The sequence below is a fragment of the Pseudophryne corroboree genome, chromosome 3 (genome assembly GCF_028390025.1).
Source record: "Pseudophryne corroboree isolate aPseCor3 chromosome 3, aPseCor3.hap2, whole genome shotgun sequence".
Lineage (NCBI taxonomy): Eukaryota > Metazoa > Chordata > Amphibia > Anura > Myobatrachidae > Pseudophryne > Pseudophryne corroboree.
The window spans coordinates 60,798,228-60,816,931 of NC_086446.1; the positions used below are offsets into that span (position 1 = coordinate 60,798,228).

Here is an 18,704-nt window from a genome sequence, read left to right on the forward strand (position 1 = left end):
AGCTGTTCTCCCTGTTTCATAGACAGTCTCTGCTCATTCCACTCGATCTGCGGGACCTTTGTGGGCAGCCCGCCATGGCACATCTGCTGAACAATTGTATAAGGCCCTCTGTCCACATGTTTCTTAAGTTTTACGCCTTTGATACATTTGCCTCTTAAGATGCCTCATTTGGAAGCAACGTTCTCCTTTCAACATAAAGCAGTGTCATTATCCTTTCAAGTGTTCTCCTTTCAACAACAGGTATCATCATTTTCTTTTCATCTTAGGAGCATTCCCTCCCTAATTCAACTGCTTTGGGACATCTCCAAGGTCATCCCTGTGGATGCCTATGGTCCCTGAAGAAGAAAACAATAGTTATGGTAAAATCTTACCTTTGTTAACTTTTTTTCTTCAAGGAGCATAGGGCACCCACCTCGACACACCTGGCTACAATGGGTTATTCTTCTCGGTCACCAGTTCCCTTCTCCTGCTTTGGGATTGGTAACTAAACTGAAGAGCCTGAGCTGTGGGTGGGGTATGAGGCAAGGGAGAACAGATGCATCTTGGGAGCAAACAGTTGCATCTTGGGAGTTTAACTGTTTGGTGCCTGATCTTGGTCTCCATCATCATACATCAAGGTCATCCTGTGGATTTTATGGACCTCGGAGAAAAAGAGTTAGCAAAGGTAAGATTTTACCATAAGTTTTATTTTTCCTTATGTCTGCTGCAAGTGTGACATCACGTGCGCTGAAGAACAGTGTGTGTTAAGCCTGCCACCTTAAGGAGGAGCAAAGTGCCAAATTATTGCCTTGCCCCGGGGACAAAAATCTTAGATTTGGCCCTGGCATGGGGTTGGTATTGGTGTAAGTGCCAATAATACTGATGATGACTGCCACGGAGGTTCGAGAAATGGTAGGAGGCACCTGTATGCTGATGAAGTTGTGCTTATACTCACATCAGTGTACCAATAGCAATCCAGCCTCATTGCAGACATGTGTATGACTCAGGACCTATATGACTATACATCCACCTACCCTCCTCTATGTTCAGAAAATGCATCACATTATCAGTGACTACACCTACAGCCTAATAGCTGGAATATATACAGTACACATAATCTATGTGTTTTGTTTTATTCATTTCAGTTATGACTTAATACTGGGAGGTTTATGACACTAAAAAAATTACCTAATCAAGATCCCTCATCTCTCATCAGGTTACATAGTTGTGGTCTGACCTCCTCCTGCTGTGATGATCTCCGCACTGTTATTACTTCAAACCGCTCTCTGACCAGACTGAACCTGTCATTCAATGCCCTGGAGGACTCTGGAGTAAAACTCCTGTGTGAGGGACTGAGACATCCGGCCTGTGCTCTAGAAGAACTTAGGTAAGCACAGTAATACTAGTGCAGTATATCTGTCGTCTCAGCACAAACATAGGGAACATGAGACAAAATCCCCCAAAAATTACTTACTATCACTTCCTTTGAGGTCACTGGAGTATAATTTTCCGGAACTATTTTCTATTACTGAGATATTCTTTTAATGTATTTATAGAGGTAGTAAACAAAACATTTTTGCAATAGACATAATGTTACATTCCAGAAAGGAATTAGTAAAATAAAATACTGAAATATAGATGTATAGTGTTGCTGCGATGAACACACAAGTCGCGGCATAATGTGTTGCATTCTATCCATCATACTTTATGGGGCCACCACCCGGTGTGACTGATTACGGCATGCCATGATGCATACCAGTGATGTGCGGTGGGGTGAGGCAGGTGAGGCAGAGTCTTTCCTGTCATACTAATGTCTGTGCCAGAGTTTTGACTGTATAAAGTATATGAAAAATACAAAGAATGTGGTTTAAATATCTTCTTTGTATTATTCTAATAATTTTTATAGCCAAAACTCTGAAGTAAAAAGTCTGTGGCAGGTGAGGCAGTGTCCTCCTGCCTATCTTTTCTGCACATCTCTCTTCAATGCTAACCCAATTTCCTGCTGCACCTGTGTATAATGCCCAGATATACCCTTTGGCTTATATATTATGTGTAAATCTAGGTCTGGTACTAACCAGTGCCTCCTGGGCCATTTAGCTTACCGCACGTCCCTGATGCATACACATCGCGGTGCCGCCACTATACGCTGCAGAATGTAGAACAGTGTAAGCGGACAGATCTGTACAAGAACATGGTGTAAAATCCAAGAAATTGACATAACAAGACACGATCCTGGTTACCATAAACCAGTGGTTCCCAAACTGTGTGCCTAGACACCCTGGGGTGCCTCAGAACACTTGCAGGGGTGCCTTGGATTGGTGGTCCAGGACCAATCAAAATTATTCTGGCCAATGTAATAGGCAAAACCAGTGCTGGTGGCTGCCAATCATAAAATATGTGGACAAACAGAAGCAAATCTTGTTCCTTACCACATAATGGAACCTAAAGATGACATATAAACACAATTTTTGATTTAATATTTATATCAAAATTTCTCACTAAGAAATTTTTGGCCTAGGGGTGTCGTGTATAAAATTCTGATACACTAGGGTGCCATGATTCCAAAAAAGTTTGGGAACCACTGCCATAAACAACAGCAGACCTTAAAGCTCTAACTCTCCAAATAAAAATTTGTCAGACTATCATTTTTGTGTATAAGTCTACAGGTGATAACAGATAGGAATAATGAAAGAAGAAGTGGGGAGCATGTTGGAGGAAAGGGGGTACACAGCCCAATGAGCTATCCACAGGTATAGAACAGCTTAAGCAAGGCATGGTAATGTTTGATTATAATGAGGGAGCCCATACCTTGAGGAACTTGTCTACACTGTCGTGAAGAAGGGCGATAACGTACTCCGTGAAAGCAGTGTACCAACCTCGGAGGCAGACTGCTTCCAAATTGTGGTAATCAGGAGTTTTGCAGCTTTGAAGACATTGCTACAGAGTCTATTATATAGTATACTAGAGGAACCCCTGGAAGAGGTTTATATAATAACAAATTAAACCTTATGTCGTACAATGTGAATCAAATCGCTCACTAAAGTTAAGACTTCATCACAAAATGTATATATGAAGGGTCAATTCCACCAAATATGAAAGTAAGTACCTATAGTACATGCCCACACTTTCTCTAACATAAGTCCGACATCTATGGATATATTGAATGCAGCTTCTCAGGGACCATATACCAACAAGTATAAAGAATGTAAGAAGTTTCTTTCAAATTGGTGTTAATAGAGGTTTTGGCTATCCTCTGCCTAATGTCTGACCAGTCTTCATCATCTAGACACCTCCCTCACTCTTCCATGCCTCTTCAAATGATTACTTATACTCAGAAGAAGGAACTGCCAACATAGAATATAAAATTGAGATGGCCCTTCTATGCCGCAGGTCAGAGACGTTCAAGACCATTTCGTTTTCTGAGTGTGCATGCATTATATTGGGTGAGAATAACACTACTGCTCTGCAAGTTCTCAGAGTGGGGTTTAGCCTGCATCCCATACATTACAAAGGTCGAAGGGGCACAATCCCTGTATATTTACGAAAATCTTGTGATTCCCACTGTAGATTCAGAACAAGATTTTAGCATGATTTGATGATCATAAATACTGTTAAACTAGGGTATGTTGACTCTTAAAGAGAATATTTTTGGTCAACCCCTGGATTATGGGCCTAATTTAGTAAGAACTGCAATTGTGATCGCATCTGTGATGAACATCGGGGCAAATTCAGACCTGATATTTTTTGCAGCGCTGCGAGCAGATAGTCGCCGCCTATGGGGGAGTGTATTTTTGCTTTGCAAGTGTGCGAACGCATGTGCTGCCAAGCGGTACAAAAAAGTTTTGTACATTTTCTGAGTTGCTGTTATGCACACCAGTGCCTGCAGGAATGTACTGGTGTCTGAAGGGATAGGGATGCAAAACAAATGAACTCACAGACAGACTGGGGAATATGACATTACGTACACAGAAGGTGATAGGGTAACAAAATAAACACAAAGTGAACAGAGAAGCCCAGAGGCTAAGAAACTGGGTGTCTCCCTAATATTAGTAATGCTCAGATGGAAAAAGCAAGATGTTGTGTTTTAATACGTAGAGAACCCGAAATGCTGTTGCTAAGGGCAACAGCAAAACCCTAAAGGGTTACCAGCGGGTGTGGCAGTAAACTCCTTGGTCAGAGATGGAATGATAGACACAAGGAGAGTCTCCACAATCCTAATCCTCACTTGCAGTGCACAGGTTCACCTTACTGCCACTAAACTGACACCTGAACACCTTGCACAGTGAGACAGGATTTAGGCAGGCAAGTCTGACAATACAGGCGCAAACTTGCTAAGTTCACAGAGTAGCAAAAGAACCCCAGCAAGTTAAATGACTGACTCCAGTCTTACTGCTAGGTCTGGATTGGCAGAGTGTAGTACCAAATCCCCAGGCCTATTTGCAGTAAGCAACAACAAATACAAAGCTACACAATACTGGCTAACTTTCAGGAACTGACTAACCAACAAAGATTCAGCAGCATCTGCTTAACCTGAGAAGGAGCCTTATATAGCAGGTGCTGTCCACGCCCCACTCAGACCTCACAGACTGTGAGCACAAAAACCAGCACCGGATCCCCTGCCGTGCACAGAGCCTGTAACCACTGCACAGCAAAAGACCCGAACCGGAGTATCAGCTGCGCTCAGGTTACTCCGCTAGCACTTGTCTCCCGGTTGCCATGACGACGTAGCAGCACAGGGCAGGAGACCCTAACAGTACCCCCCCTCTGACGAGGGGTCAAAGAACCCCTACCACCGGGTTTATCGGGGAACTGCGAGAAGAAAGAGCGTATCAGTCTGGGGGCATGAAGATCACAACTGCGCTCCCACGACCGCTCCTCCGGGCCATACCCCTCCCAGTGCACCAAAAATGACAGCCGACCCGAACCATCTTGGAGTCAAGAATCCTTTCAACAACAAACTCCCTCTGGCCACGTATCAGAAGAGGGGAAGGTCTTCCACTGGAAGAAGGATTACTAATCGCCCGTTTTAAAAGGGAACAATGAAATGTTTTATTGATACCCAAAGAACGGGGCAGATCTAACTGAAATAGGATTGATAACCCTGGTGATCTTATAAGGGCCGATGAACCGGGGGCCTAACTTATGAGATGGCTGTCTCAACTTCAAATTCTTGGTAGACAACCAGACGAAGTCTCCTAATTTGAAGCTGCAGGGTCTTTTCCGCTTATCAAAAACCCTTTTGGTCACTAATGACACAGACACAAGGGCTTTCTTCACTTTCCTCCAAATACCTCTAAGGACCGAAACCACAGAGGAACCACCAGGCGTGGAGTCCAGGGGGTCAAAAGAATTGGCCTTAGGATGATGCCCATACACACAAAGGAAGGGAGAGATCCCTGTAGCAGAGTGAGCCGCGTTGTTATAGGCAAACTCCGCCATGGACAGATGAGCAACCCAGTCAGTCTGACACTTGGAGACATAACACCTGAGGAACTGCTCCAAGGACTGGGTCACCCTTTCAGTCTGCCCATTAGACTGTGGATGGTAGCCTGACGACAAGCTGACAGAAATCTGGAGGTCGGAACAAAATGCCCTCCAGAATTTGGCCACAAACTGGGATCCGCGGTCAGAGACCACATCAAGTAGCAACCCGTGGAGACGCACAACATGCAGCATAAATAATTCAGACAGGCATCTGGCCGATGGCAGCCCAACCAGTGGAACGAAGTGCGCCATCTTCGAAAACCTGTCAACGACAACCCAGATGGCTGTCATCCCAGAGGATTTGGGCAAGTTCACCACAAAATCCATTGAAATGTGGGTCCATGGCTTAGATGGGATAGAGAGTGGATGTAATGGGCCAACAGGAACCCCTCTAGGAGTCTTATTTCGGGCACAGATGTCACATGCCCGAACCCACTGATCCACATCCTTAGCCACCGAGGGCCACCACACCGCCCTAGATAGCAACTCCCGAGTTCTGGCAATACCCGGGTGACCTGCCGACTTCTTGGCATGGAATTCCAGGAACACTCACTGTCTTAACCTAGGAGGCAGAAACAAAAGACCTACCGGAAGGTCTGGAGGAGCCTGCTCCTGTGCTCTAAGGACTAATGATAAGAGGATCTGGGTAATGCCCACTTTAATACATGATGGGGACACAATGGGCAACGGCTCCTCAGTGTTCTCCTGGATTGGAGCAAAACTCTGCAAGAGCGCATCAGCCTTGATGTTTTTTGACCCAGGGCGATATGTTAAAAAAAAATTAAAGCGAGCAAAAAACAAAGCCCATCGTGCCTGCCTGGCATTGAGACGCTTCGCTGACTCTAAATATGCCAGATTCTTATGGTCGGTGAGAATTGAGACCACAAACTTAGCCCCCTCAAGCCAGTGTCTCCACTCCTCGAGTGCATCCTTAATAGCCAACAATTCCCGGTTACCCACGTCATAATTCATCTCGGCAGGCGAAAATTTACGGAAAAAGTAAGCACAGGGATGAAGGCAATTATCAGACACTCCCATCTGAGAGAGCACTGCCCCAATACCCATCTCAGAGGCATCCACCTCCACCACAAAAGGACGCTCTGGATCTGGGTGTCGCAGCACCTTGGCGATACAAATGCCCTTTTGAGACGGGCAAAAGCCGCTTTAGCCTCACAAGACCAGTGAGCAACATCCGCCCCTTTCTTAGTGAGTGCCACCAAGGGCGCCACTATAGACGAAAATCCAGCGATAAATCGTCTATAAAAATTTGCAAAGCCCAGGAAACGCTGAAGCGCCTTCAAACTAGTGGGCTGCACCCAATCCAGGACTGCCTATACCTTGGAACCCTCCATTTGGAAACCTTCTGGGGAGATAATATATCCTAGAAATGCGATTTGCTGAACTTCAAATTCGCACTTCTCCAGCTTCGCCCCAAGCCGGTGGTCTCTGAGTTTCTGGAGGACTAAGCGTACATGCTTCCGATGTTCCTCCAGGGAATGGGAGAAGATTAGGATGTCATCTAAGTATACAACTAAGAATCTATCCAAATATTCCCTGAGCACATCATTCATGAAATCCTGGAAGACTGCCGGGGCATTACAGAGCCCAAAAGGCATCACCAAATATTCATAATGCCCTGAGTGGGCATTAAAGGCAGTCTTCCATTCATCCCCCTCTCTTATTCGGATTAGATTGTACGCACCGCGTAGGTCAATCTTAGAAAAAATGGTGGCAGTACGAAGCTGGTCAAACAAGACCGAAATGAGAGGCAGTGGGTATGAGTTTTTAATCGTGATACGGTTCAATTCCCTGAAGTCGATGCAGGGTCGCAACGAACCGTCCTTTTTACCCACGAAGAAGAACCCCGACCCAACTGGAGACTGTGAAGGTCTGATAAATCCCTTAGCCAAGTTCTCCTGAATGTACTCTGCCATAGCCTGAGTCTCAGGACGTGACAGGGAGTACAACCTGCTCTTGGGAAGCTTAGCATTTGGCAACAAATCAATGGCACAGTCATAGGGGCGTTGGGGAAGTAGTACCTCTGCAACTTTTTTGGAGAACACGTCCGCAAAATCTGCATAACACCCTGGCAATCCTGGCAAACTTAGCTGCGAGAGCCTGACTGGAAGGCTCAAGCAACACCTGAAACAATCAGTACCCCAACTAAGAATCTCCCCAGAGACCCAGTCAAATTGAGGATTGTGGGCCCTTAACCAGGGTAACCCCAACACCAATGGGGCAAAAGTACAGACAGTCACATAAAAGGACAATTTTTCAGAGTGTGTGGCTCCAATAGACAAAGAAATCTGGCTAGTGCAAGAGGTAATTTTACCTTGGGATAATGGTTCCCCGTTTAACCCACAAATCTCAATTTCCGATGCCAAGGGTACTAAGGGAACAGAGTATTTCAGGGTGAATTGGCGGTCCATAAAAACCCCGTCGGCCCCACTGTCCACAAAGGCCTCAGTCTTGACAGTTTGACCGAGGATCTTCAAGGTCACCGGAATGATAAAAGTCTTCTTGGGAAATTCTGACTTCTGGCCTGACAGGATATTTCCCATCACCCTCAGGCCCTGAAGTTTCCCGGCTTTTCTGGGCATGATACTACCACATGACCTTTATTCCCACAGTACAAACACAATCCCTGCTGTCTCCTCCGCGTCTTCTCATGCGAGGAGAGGCGGGTAGCCCCAATCTGCATAGGCTCCTCGGAAAATTCCTCAGAGTCTGAGGTTCCCTTGGGAAAGAAGGAAACCTCGGTCTCCCTTTCAAGCCTACGCTCTCTCAGCCGTCTATCCATCCGGATGGATAACTGCATGAGCTGATCCAAGCTATCAGGCAAGGGATATTGTACCAGTTGGTCTTTTATCTGGTTAGAAAGACCTCTTCGGTACTGGTGTCTCAGGGCTGGGTCATTCCACTGGGTATCATGGGCCAACCTCCGAAACTCCATACAGTAAACCTCAACTGGCCTTCGCCCTTGCTTAAGGATCGAAATCTGAGCCTCACCTGAGGCCGTCTTGTCAGGGTCATCATACAACATGCCCAGTGCCGTAAAAAAAGCATCAACACTTTTAAGCGACGGACAGTCAGTCTGCAACCCATATGCCCAGACCTGTGGGTCTCCTTGTAGCAAGGAAATCACTATGCCCACCCGCTGAATCTCCGACCCAGAAGACTGAGGCCTAAGCAGGAAGTATAGCTTGCAGCTCTCCTTGAAACAAAAGAACTGCGAGCGATCTCCAGAAAAACGATCCGGGAGATTTACTTTCGGCTCCTTAACCCCTGAAGGTGCTGCTGCTGCGGGAGCTCCACCAGCGGCCTGGGAGGTGTGCATTTTAATGGACAAATCATTAAATTGTCGAGTCAGGACCTGCACCTGATCGACCACCTGTTGCAACGTATTTTGAGGGGTATGCTCCATATTCCCACAAAATTTCAACAGGAGTATTAGGCTGCTGAATATGTTATGCACACCAGTGCCTGCAGGAATGTACTGGTGTCTGAACTGTTATGCACACCAGTGCCTGCAGGAATGTACTGGTGTTTGAACTGTTATGCACACCAGTGCCTGCAGGAATGTACTGGTGTCTGAACAGAGAGGGATGCAAAACAAATGAACTCACAGACAGACTGGGGAATATGACATTACGTACACAGAAGGTGATAGGGTAACAAAATAAACACAAAGTGAACAGAGAAGCCCAGAGGCTAAGAAACTGGGTGTCTCCCTAGTATTAGTAATGCTCAGATGGAAAAAGCAAGATGTTGTGTTTTAATACGTAGAGAACCCGAAATGCTGTTGCTAAGGGCAAGAGCAAAACCCTAAAGGGTTACCAACGGGTGTGGCAGTAAACTCCTTGGTAAGAGATGGAATGATAGACACAAGGAAAGTCTCCACAATCCTAATCCTCACTTGCAGTGCACAGGTTCACCTTACTGCCACTAAACTGACACCTGAACACCTTGCACAGTGAGACAGGATTTAGGCAGGCAAGTCTGAGAATACAGCCGCAAACTTGCTAAGTTCACAGAGTAGCAAAAGAACCCCAGCAAGTTAAACGACTGACTCCAGTCTTACTGCTAGGTCTGGATTGGTAGAGTGTAGTACCAAATCCCCAGGCCTATTTGCAGTAAGCAACAACAAATACAAAGCTACACAGTACTGGCTAACTTTCAGGAACTGTCTAACCAACAAAGATTCAGCAGCATCTGCTTAACCTGAGAAGAGGCCGTATATAGCAGGTGCTGTCCACGCCCCACTCAGACCTCACAGACTGTGAACACAAAAACCAGCACCGGATCCCCTGCCGTGCACAGAGCATGTAACCACTGCACAGCAAAAGACCCGAACCGGAGTATCAGCTGCGCTCAGGTTACTCCGCTAGCACTTGTCTCCCGGTTGCCATGACGACGTGGCAGCACAGGGCAGGAGGCCCTACAGTTGCCCAGAACTTACTCAGTCGTTGCGATCACTTCAGCCTGCCCGGGCCCGGAATTGACGTCAGACACCCGCCCTGCAAATGCTTGGACACGCCTGCGTTTTCCCAAACACTCCCAGAAAATGATAATTTGACACCCACAAATGCCTTCTTCCTGTCAATCTCCTTGCGATCGGCTGTGCTAATGGATTCTTCGTTAAATCCATCGCTCAGCAATGATCCGCTTTGTACCCGTACGAAGCACCTGTGCATTGCGGTGCATGCACATGTGCAGTTTTGATCTGATCGCAGCGCATCGAAAAAATCTAGCGTGCGATCAGGTCTGAATTAGCCCCATCACGACCAGCTTACTCAGGCTTGCCATTGCAGTGTGGCTTGAGAGGCCAAGAAAACTGCATACGCCAGCCCCCGTACCTCCCTCTGAACGCCTCTGTCTGTCAATCAGGAACTGCTTTAACTATATTCAATAACACTCTGGCCTAGACTTATTCCTATTAACAATTATACACGTTATACAGTATAGCCAAACAAACTACATATTCCAAATATAACAGATAAAATCTAACTGTACAATATAATAACAACACAATCCAATAAAATATTGCCCAGCATATACCTAATAATAAGTCGGCAATTAGTGGAGTCCACGGGTAGGACCAGGGCTAGGAAAGTAACTGCATGTCATTTAACACTGTGCAACATGAGGTGCAGGCTGTGTCATCACATTACCACCACCACCACCACCACCCCTCCTACTTTCTAGCCCTGTGTCCTGAATAGCTTAAGCTTGCTGAGAGCAGTGGCGCCCTCCTAGATTAAACAGTCTGGGTCTAGTCATAACAATGACTGGCTGGATCTCTTGTAGGTCTGGTGGTTTTTTAGATGACATTTTACTGCTGTTAGGAAGCCCATCAGCGTCCCATGTCCAAAGCCTTTGGTAATTATCACAAGGCCTGTGTGGGGATTTCTTTCCTCGGTCTGGCAGGTGCATTGCCCACAGTACATAAGTCAATATACACTTACCGTGGTCTGGTGGGAACGTGATCAGCAGTCCACAGTTCTTGTGTTTCAATACCCCCGGTGCTCCACCCAAATACATTAATCAAAGTCCCCTTTGGAGACAGTGGTCATCTGATACAACAGTGTAATTCTCCACCTAGGGACTTAGTAATTCCCCTACACTCAACTGGGTAAACTGATATTTCATATAGACAATTTTCCTCTGAAAACAAAATTTGATCTTTGGGGCTCGCATTTTCTCTCTCAAACACTGTAGGTCTGGTTAACCCCATTTCCATCACCTCTGGTGCATCTGGATTGTGGCTTGCACCTCCCTCCCCTACCAATGAAGTGGGAAACTGCCAAGTGACCTCCAAACCTGAGGACTATGACATTTTTGGGAACATGGGCACATCATCCATGATAACAGCCTCACTGTTTATGCCAAGAAATTCCATCTTTTCAATCCTTATGGGAAAACTGATGTGAAATCCCTATGGGAATGTCACCCGGTGGTGCACATGGGCCCCTTCCTCTGTAGAAACACCCCTGTCCATACTGCAGACATTCCAAATGTACCATGACATTTCTTGTAACAAATTTTCAGCGAGACACCTGGCTACTGTATGTCAAACTGTTTACAAGGCTCTTAGGTGTACTCCGCTGACATCTTTCGCAACCTTACCCAGGGTAAACTGAGACTGAGTGACCCCACCGCTTGCCACCATTTGTGAGGATACGGATTCTCTGATCACTCAGGTAAATAGTTTAGTAAAATGGCAAATGCCCTTTATTGTAAGTATACACACACAGGGCCCGATTCAGTAAGAATGGCAAATTCTGCTAAGTAGCAGAATTTGCAATCCTTGTGATCACATCCTGGGGGCCGCTTATCGCAGGGCAAGACCGTCCAGCATGCTGACCACCGCAATCCCCTCCCTTAATCAAACAGAAATTGCTATTGGAAAGCAATTTCTTCTTGATAGCACAAAAATAGGGTTGCCTCCTGCCGGCTCAACTTGGCTGTGCTCACAAGAGGCCCACCACCATCTTTCTGATCATGGTGACATTTATTGTTATCATTAGTGAGGTACGCAATTTATACTTTTACTAATGATATATCAATACGATGTGTCAAAATCATGCGTATCATGTACAATATCGTTCTAATGTGAGGCGGGCTTTACCCTATCTATTCGTAACACAAGTGGTTCAATCAGAATGTCAGAGTTTGATGAAAAGTGGAGACCAGCTGTCTGGGTTCCTGTACACAGTGGGGTGTATAGGATCGGATTTCCTGCAGCTACATACATAAACTGGTTACTACTTACCCTACTCATCCTAATCACATGATTGTACAGTCAGGGAATTTATGGGGGGGTACACACGGAGAGATCCGTTCTTAAAATCTAAGCAATCTGACCAGATTGCTTAAAAATTAAGCACGGCCCTCTCCGTGTGTATGCCCATAGCGATAGCGGCCCTGCGCGTTGCTATCGCCGAGTGCTGAGCGGGGTGAGAGATGTGTGCTAAATCGCTCAGCACACATTTTTAGATGTGTACCCCCCTTAAGATTACAACAAATTGCTTTAACTCTATTAAATAACACTCTGGCCTAGACTTATTCCTGTTAACAATTACACACATTGAACACAGTATAACCAAATAAAATATAACTACACAATATAATACAACACAATCCAATACAATATTGCCAAACATATACCTAATAATCGGCATTTAGTGTAGTCCATAAGTAGGACCAGGGTTACGAAAGTACAGGTCGGCATTCTGTAATCCGGAAAAAAACATATCCAGAATGTTCCTGATCCCGAGCATTCTTGATATGGGATACTCAACCTGTAACTGCGTGTCTTTTAACATTGCGTGACATGAGGTGCAGACTGTGTCGTCACAATGCCTACGATGCTTATATGTGTTATATTGCTGAATTCTACAACACCTACCATAAATATGCTTATATGTTTTATATTTCTGGATTGTACATCAGTTATTTGAAAATATTTCTGAGGCCACTTCTATATTAAGCGACCAAATAACATTGTCAATGACATACACCTATAGCCTAATAGCTGATATATATATATAAATTATGTTAATAATTGGAACCACTTTACACCATGGTCTAAACCAGATCCCTCATCTCCCACCAGGATAAGGGGCTGTGCTCTGACCTCCTCCTGCTGTGATGATCTCTGCTCTGTTATTACTACAAACCGCTCTCTGACCAGACTGGACCTGTCATTCAATGCCCTAAAGGACTCTGGGATAAAACGTCTGTGTGAGGGACTGAGGCACCCATCCTGTGTCTTACATGATCTTATGTAAGTTCTGTCTTATTATTTATATAACTATTGTCTTAGTACAAAGTCACGGACCAAAGAAGGCGCAAACACAGGAAAATAGCTACTGGATTTTCTCTTATGTTCTCTGAGTATATTTGTTTGGAACTAGTATAATATTCATTGTTACGTTACAACCATTACTTTGTTTTCCTTAGGAACATGTTGTTTGCATGAGTGATTAGCCTGTTATCACTAGTTATATTATAAATTCTGAACATTTCCGCTCTCATCATCAGGGTTCAGTATGATTCACCGGGAACTGTAATACCGACACTGGGGCAGATGTATTAAGCCTGGAGAAGTGATAAATCAGTGATAAGTTGAAGGTGATAACGCACCAGCCAATCAGTTCCTAACTGTCATTTTACATATTGGAGCTGGTTGGCTGGTGCTTTATCACCATGCACTTATTACTGCTTTATCACTTCTCCAGGTTAATATATCTGCTCCAATGATTTTACTGGCATGTCATACTGGCAGAGTGTAAATCCCTATGGTTGATTTTCTGATAGAGACATTATGGGGTATATTCAATTGTTGTCGAATCCCTTATTTTGTCGGAAAACGGACCATTTTTGACAAAAAAAAAAACACTGTCGAATAGCTTTCGGCAATTCAATAAGCCACTTTACAACAAATGTATTGTTGAATCCGTTCCAACATTTGACTTTGACATTTGAGTGTCCGTAATGGTAAAAAAACGGGTTTTCAACAAAACCAGGGCCCTCATTCCGAGTTGTTCGCTCGCAAGGCGATTTTAGCAGAGTTGCTCACGCTAAGCCGCCGCCTACTGGGAGTGAATCTTAGCATCTTAAAATTGCGAACGATGTATTCGCAATATTGCGATTAGCACACTTCTTAGCAGTTTCAGAGTAGCTTCAGACTTACTCGGCATCTGCGATCATTTCAGTGCTTGTCGTTCCTGGTTTGATGTCACAAACACACCCAGCGTTCGCTCAGACACTCCCCCGTTTCTCCAGCCACTCCTGCGTTTTTTCCGGAAACTGTAGCGTTTTTTCCCACACGCCCATAAAACGGCCTGTTTCCGCCCAGTAACACCCATTTCCTGTCAATCACACTACGATCGCTGGAGCGAAGAAAAAGCCGTGAGTAAAAATACTATCTTCATTGTAAAATTACTTGGCGCAGTCGCAGTGCGGACATTACGCATGCGCACAAAGCGGAAAATCACTGCAATGCGATGAAATTTACCGAGCGAACGACTCGGAATGAGGGCCCATATTCAATTGAAGATTGTCGAATCGATGTCATTGGTTTTTTATGTGACTTTCGACAATTTCACTCCGACAAGTTTTTCTGGCGTGAGCTGATAGGACATTTTTTATACTTTCATTTTTTACATTTCTTCTAGCATATATATTTATATTTTAAGTAATTATAATATTGGGTTTTTTATTTATGACCCACATTATTATATTTTGATTTTTTTCAGAATTTCTTTTTCTTTACTGGGCTGAGGGAAGGAATGTACCCATGACTCCCCATTTTCCCAGGTTACACTTCACCAAAGCCACTCCCTATTTTTGAGACTACAGGGAGAAGAGCAGCCATTACAGTCAGCTGTCTTGTGGAATCGTTTTTTTTTTTTAGGGCAATCTGCAGTTTTAACTTATATTTATATTTTATACACTGACTACAATAATGGAGCCTTTTTCTGACCAGATTGTGATGTTCATGATCCAGGCACGTGTGGAGGAGGAACAGATGTATTAATCTGGAGAAGGCATAAGGAAGTGATAAACCAGTGATAGATGGGAGGTATGGGTACTTACCTAAAAATTTTGAATTCAGACCAAAAACTACTCTCCTCCGGGCTGGCTGAAGGTCTTCTATCCGTCTTGGATTAAAGTCTGCTGGGTGTAGGTTCACAAAAGTGCACAATACCACAGCAAGGAAAGCCAAATTGTTCACCCTGCAGCTCCTCACTCCGCTCTGCAGGTTCCCAAAATGGCTGCTGAACATACAGCAAACAAGCCTTTTTAAGCTGTCGAGGAGCGCGGGAAGTCGAATCCCGGCCACCCACAATCCGAACATTGGTCCCATTCCGACAGGAGGCGTGTCGAATCCATTTTAAATTGAATATGTCTAATTCAGTGCCCGGGAAGGAGGGTTTCGACAGTTGAATGCTGTTGAATCGGAAAACTGTAAATTGAATATACCCCTATACCTATTGTCGATATTCCGATAGTTAATATATCTACAAGACCATATTAAATACAAACACAACACTGAATATGTTAGGATATTGACACCGTTATCATACCGAAAACCAATATGTGTACAGAATTAAATTACCACCAGTTACATCACCGACAACACAGAATACCGACAGGGATGCCAATGTTCTAAATGCCGACATTCATATTGCCGACACATGCGCCATTGCCCAATAACTTCTCACCACATATATGCCCACCCAACCGTCAAACCTCATCACCTTCCCCCTGCCCACCATACACCATCATCAGGCTATCGCTACCACCAAGACCCATCATATCAATAAATATGTGAATTCCGACATACCTCCTCCACGCTCATAATACCGACACATGTTATGTGCACCATTTTCTCAACTCACAGCCACACACCACACAGGCTAATTGGTAAATCAATCACATTCGTGGAAGCAGAAATTAGTGATGCCCATCCTGCATATACCGCTAGGCTGCGTATACAGGTGTACCGCCACCATTTTTATGGTCGCAGCGACGCACGTGGCATCATGCGGCCACCATGAAAATGTTCCAGACATGCCAAACCACTCCCCCTTGCACACTGCATCCTTATGAAATGCGTTCACAAAGTGAAAGTTCACACATGCTCATTGCGGATGCTTCGCATGCGCAGATGGACGAAAAAGTGGCCATCTTGGTTTATTGTACCATTGTGCTGAATTAAGCTCCTTGTTACTCCATTATTTTTTTTTTTTTTTTGCATGTATCATTTGGAAACAGCCATTTTTGCATAATGTAACGCTTGATAAAATGTTAGTGTCCAGTGATGACGTCATGCTGAGTATGATGCTGTAAAATGATAAATCATAAACCAATCCAGATCTCTCATCTCTCTTCAGGTTATGGAGCTGTGGTCTGACCTCCTCCTGCTGTGATGATCTCCGCTCTGTTCTTACTACAAACCGCTCTCTGATCTCACTGGACCTGTTACGAAACAATCTACAGGACTCTGGAATAAAACGTCTGTGTGAGGGACTGAGACATCCAAACTGTGCCCTACTGGAACTTCGGTAAGAACATTCTTAGACAGTTAATATAATTGTCTCTCAGTACAGAATATAGAGCACACAAAGCACAAGCAAATATTGTAGCTACTGTTTCCCTTATGTTATCTGAGTATATTTTTATGGAACTGTTAGAATCAGTGGCGTAAGTTCGTCACAGTCGCCCGGAGGCAAGATAAATATTGGTGCCCCCCTATTTCCTATATTAAGCTAAATATATATATGTATGTGTGTGTGTGTATATGTGTGTGTGTGTGTGTGTGTGTGTGTGTGTGTGTGTGTGTGTGTGTGTGTGTGTGTGTGTGGAGTGTTCTGAAAAAAAAATGTTTATACTGTTTTTATACATTTAATTGTCTTTTATTTTAAATCACACATTTCTTAGCAGTCATACCCAGGATTAGAACCCATGACCTGTTACACTGACAGCAGACACTTTAATGATGGAGTTATTTGCTCCTGTAGAGGAAGCATGAAAATCCTAACTATATGAAGTTATGTGTAATTGTCAGAGAAGTAACTTCAAAATTCTCATATTTCCTATACAGGAGCAAACAGCTTCATCAGTAAGGTGTCTGCTTCCTGTGTAATAGGCTGTGGTTTCTAATCCTGGGTGTGATACTTGTAAAATATGTATCTACAGTATAATAAAGAGGGTGTGATTTGTAAGGTGCAGGGACCAGTGAGGAAGTCTGCCACTGAAAAGACAGCGACAGCTATCAATTAACTTAATTCAATTGTGTCACAGAATGGGAGGAGAGGTGCCCCCCTTCAGAGCAGGAGCCCGGCGGCAGATGACTCCGTTGCCTCCTAGAGTTCTGCCTCTGGTTAGAATATACATGCAGCAGTGATATTGTTATTATACTAGGTAATCTACACTGTCAATTTATATAGTATAAGCTATATTGTATTCTAGGATGAAACTTTATTGCAGCTTTGAAATAGTTGGTAACTGCTACCTTAGTGTTTGTTTTAGTTAAGTTTTATGGCATGCTCTGTAAACAGGGGTGGGATGTTAGGCCTTGATTGCAATTACTAGACACACATGGATTCTTAACATTCATAAGGAAAGATGCTTGGCTGAACAACAGCCAGCTGAATAGGGTTTTATTAGAAGGGTTATTTAAAAGGGTTAAGAAAATATTACAATATAGACTTACCCAGGACTTACCAGGATGAAAACAGACGGAAACAACCCACCAACAAAACAGAAAAACATCCTCCCTTCCTTTCATTCCCAATCATCTGTGCATTTCAGCGTATGTATATATTTTACCAACTACAATCCTCATGACCTCTAAGAACAAAATGCAACCAATTTTGTATAAAACTATTTACATTGTGATTCACATGTGATTGTACATACCTGTGATACCCGGGCAGCGGCAGGTCCAACAGTCATTTTAAAAGCATTGCACGCCAGGCCGTTTCATCACATAAGCAAGCAGTTTATTCACAGTTCAGTCAGAGTTATCACGACAATAACATTTAACTCCTTGTTCTCCTCTCCAGCGCAATATTCATATGGGTTACATCAAGTTACATCTCCTTTTATTTGCTTCACTGGCAATAACAGCATTTACAGTGATGTGACATCATTACAGTACAGTACATACCAGCGCAGTCTCTGGGAATCAGTAGTGCGGCTTCCGCAAACTGAGATTAATTTCAGTGTGCTCTCCCCTATTCGCTTGGGGCTCTATCTAAACGGGATCTCTCATGTACACGTTACTGGGGGCTTTCCGCCAAACGTGGTTTCCTACCACTCACCCAGCTCGTCCTCTCCTGCAGACTCACACCTCCCGTCCTGCTTCTTGGGTACCCCTGAAGGTGGGGATCCCCTTTGTTCCTGGTTCCTTCCACTGTACTCTGCATACTGTGGTTCTCACACTGCACTCTTCATTTCTCACTGAAGCTGCTGGCTTTCCTGTTACACTGCAGATATGGGCTCTCCCTCTCTTCATAGCAACACCCATACGCTGCTCTTCTCTCCATAATGCCAGGGACTGTGGAGTACCATGCTTGTTCCACAGTCCCCAGACTGCTTTTCTCCTGGACAGTTAGCCTGTGCCCTCCATCCTCAGTCATCAGCTCACACTGAACTGTCCTGTGCTTTGTTCCTTTTGCTAAAACCCCCTGCACTTCCTGTCCTAAACACCTGCATGTGGCAGGGTCTGC

At 44.4% G+C, this 18,704-nt stretch overlaps 1 protein-coding gene across 1 annotated transcript in view; it reads left to right on the forward strand.

Moving 5' to 3' along the window:
* Nucleotides 1–18,704, forward strand: part of LOC135054726 (NACHT, LRR and PYD domains-containing protein 12-like) — a 59,979-nt gene that overhangs the window by 21,301 nt on the left and 19,974 nt on the right. Inside the window, exons 3-5 of the mRNA XM_063958022.1 lie at nucleotides 1,196–1,366; nucleotides 13,079–13,249; nucleotides 16,365–16,535. Of these exons, the coding sequence (XP_063814092.1) occupies nucleotides 1,196–1,366; nucleotides 13,079–13,249; nucleotides 16,365–16,535 (513 nt within the window). The remainder of the gene's footprint in view (nucleotides 1–1,195; nucleotides 1,367–13,078; nucleotides 13,250–16,364; nucleotides 16,536–18,704) is intronic.